Source organism: Chenopodium quinoa, unplaced genomic scaffold (genome assembly GCF_001683475.1).
Source record: "Chenopodium quinoa cultivar QQ74 unplaced genomic scaffold, ASM168347v1, whole genome shotgun sequence".
NCBI classification, from domain to species: Eukaryota; Viridiplantae; Streptophyta; class Magnoliopsida; order Caryophyllales; family Amaranthaceae; genus Chenopodium; species Chenopodium quinoa.
In genome coordinates this window covers 673,312-676,379 of record NW_018745067.1, presented here as the reverse complement: position 1 = coordinate 676,379, position 3,068 = coordinate 673,312, and the positions used below count along the sequence as shown (strand labels likewise).

General features: G+C 36.7%; 1 protein-coding gene across 1 annotated transcript; it reads right to left on the bottom strand.

The window, feature by feature from the left end:
• Positions 1 to 1,047: 1,047 nt before the first annotated feature.
• On the bottom strand, positions 1,048 to 1,956 carry LOC110709391. The gene has a single exon (XM_021887604.1). The coding sequence runs from the start codon at positions 1,954 to 1,956 to the stop codon at positions 1,048 to 1,050; it is 909 nt and encodes a 302-aa protein (XP_021743296.1).
• Between the last annotated feature and the right edge of the window lie 1,112 nt (positions 1,957 to 3,068).

Below are 3,068 nucleotides of genomic sequence, written 5' to 3'. Positions count from 1 at the left end.
TCTACTTATTGGATTTCCTATCTACATGTCTTTTTATTTTTTCTCTTTTGTCTGTTTTTCCTTTTGTTTTTTGTTTTTTTTTTACTTGGGAGTACTTGGTGTATTGAAATAATTATTTGTTAAACCGTATTTGTTTGTGACACGCGAATGATTGTTTGATGTTTTATTGTCCAAAGAACACGAGCACCGTATGAAAAGTGCTATCAAATCCATATATGTGCATCTAATCATAGCTTCAAATCATCACAGTAGATTCTTTCTTCACCATAGATACAAGTCAGCAACTAATCAGAGCTACTATTGGTCTGGTAACCATACATATAGATACTAAATTGAAAGATAGAATAATTAGGTGTCTTGTAATGCCATGATCAACCAAATGTTCCTGGACCACTGTATAGCAATCACCAAAGGCATCACAAGAAATATTAGTATGCTACAGAGGCTGACCTTAAAGCAGAATATTAGTTCTAGAAAAAGGTCCTTGACTTACTAACAACATACCTTTGGAGAATATGCCATCCTTTAGAATGAATACCTTAAATTATAGAAAAAGGCTAACCTGTAGCAAAATACACAATGAAAGAAAATTAGGTGGAGTAGGCTTTTTATCTGAATACTTTATTGTTAAAGGCTGTAAAAATTAGCAGTAGCCTATAATTTGTAAGAACAGAAAGGTATCACTTACTGATGCACTCAAATGATGCCAGCCATATGTAAAATATCATAAGACACAACATTTTTGACATGGAAAAAACTGGCCTGATCAGCATTTCTGTCAGTTATAACACTGAAATTAGTTGCTTGTCGAGCTCGGGAAAGGGCAACATACAGCTAACCATGTGAGAAGCATGATCTTGGTAGGTAAACAACAACTTTGTTAAGTGTTTGCACTTGAGCTTTGTTGATGGTCATCGCAAGGCTAAGCTTTAAAGGGAATTGTTTCCTTTGAAATTGAAAAGGATAACCTGAAGACTCTGATGGCTTAGATTAATCCTTGGTATCAATACATGTTCTCCTTTATGATGCCCAACAGCAATAACACATTCAATGAGATTTGGGAATTTTTTTTTTACATATTAGGCGCGTTCCATTGCAAAGTCCAGATGATGGTAAGATGTTACGTAGCAGGCTAACAAGACTATTGGGTTTCAATATGAGTTCATGAGGGCTCATGCCACCAGGACAGAGCTTATTCAGAAATTCAGTAGGATAGATGTTACAATCATCATTGATCATTGAATCATAACTCTTGTACGCCACTGCTTCACTTGGAAATTTGTCTATCAAAACTGCATTTATAACATCCACATCATCATTGATTGGTGTGAGTATAACTCTAGTTGTAAATATGTTGGCACTAAATGGAGGCATATCCATTTCTGGAAATGCAACCAAAGTCAAATGCATATCTTGAGGTGTAGCAGCATCATAAGGTTGTACAATTTCTGCTGGCAGCTGCACAAATGCATCTTCTGTATCGTGCAACTGTCCGTTCCCAAGTGCCAGTAAAAAGGCTGCATATGCTGGGTCAAGTCTAGCTCGACTATTTTCTGTTAATCTAAATTTAATCAACAGCGGCCATAGAGAAGAACTGACCAAGCTAGCAACAACTGCTTCATGTTGTGTTCTCTTTGGAACGACAAGAAGAATTTGTCTGAAATCTCCTCCAAATACAACAATTTTACCTCCAAATAATAAATTGGGATTACAAATATCTCTGAGTAACACATCAAGTGACTCATTGTTTTCCTTTTTTGCCATCGAAGCTTCATCCCAAATGATAAGTGTTGTTTCTCTAAGCAATGCTGCTAGACTTCCTTGTTTAGGTACATTACAGGCAAGTGATTCAAGAGGATCTAGTGGAATCTTAAACCGTGAGTGTGCAGTTCTTCTAGAAGGAATATTAGCTGCAGCTATACCGGATGTTGCTGTTGGCAAGATAATTTTATTCATCAGCCTTATTTCTGCATATAAAGCATTATATAAAAAAAAGTCTTTCCTGTTCCACCAGGACCATCTATAAAAAATGCCCCATGTATTTTCTTTGTAACATGATCCATTATGGTATTAAAAGCCTCTCGTTGAGCCTAATTCAATTGGTTCTTGCATTGTAGACACTGATCTGGTATTGGAGCATTCAATGCATCTTCTATATCCTTTATTCTGCGTATTTCATCATCATCAGGCTGAACTAAATGGTCTAGTCCATATGCAGCAAGAGAGCTTCCCATTGATTCCAAAAACCATTCAACTGACTTAACAGTGAGATTCTTCACTTTTAGTGGATCAGAAGTATACCTGTGTCTAAAATCTTCAGACAAAAAAGTATAATATTTCATCCAAAGAGAGAGAGGATCGTTGGGTTGGCAAAAGATAAGCACAATAGCAAAGAGCTTACGAACTGCAAGTGGCATTAGAACTGCACAACCTTCTCTCAAACATAAATCAATTGAATCATCTTCTTCTAATAGTCTTAATTGTAGTGCAGCTTGATGAAATGTGTCACATAAATTTCCATCAACTGTTCGCAAATCTTCAAATGACTTAGGACTTCTTACATTGTACAACAATAGTCTGAGATAGTATCTTTCTCCTTCTGAAGGTCCAAAAAATGCCAATCTACCAATGACAATTTTCTTATTTCGTCGTTCATACCAATGTTTGTCAGATGCATCCCAACGACAGTGCTCTGAAAACGTAGTGTACAAGCAACCGGTTCGAGATGGTAATGTACAATTCATACGAAAAAACTCTGTAAGACAAGTCCTAGAACGCTTGTCATCTGAAACCACTGATGTAAGCCGTTCATGAGGCCTAAGCTGTATAATCTGTGAATTGGGAAAATGCACAGGAAGAGGCAAAACTGGTGGGTGCATTTCGTATAAGTCAAAGCCAAAGAGGCGCCAAGCAGCTTCACAAGGAGAAACCCATCGACCTGATTGATACTGTTGTATTTCATCTTGGACAGTCATAACATCTGTAGATTGAACAACACTAAAAGATATCTTGTCATGACCTTTATACACATATTTGTACAAATATTTGACGGCTTCTATAGTAGAGCA

What these genes read in the sequence shown, in the direction of transcription:
- LOC110709391 (XM_021887604.1), bottom strand. Translation starts at nt 1,956, where the DNA reads ATGAATAAAATTATCTTGCCAACAGCAACATCCGGTATAGCTGCAGCT.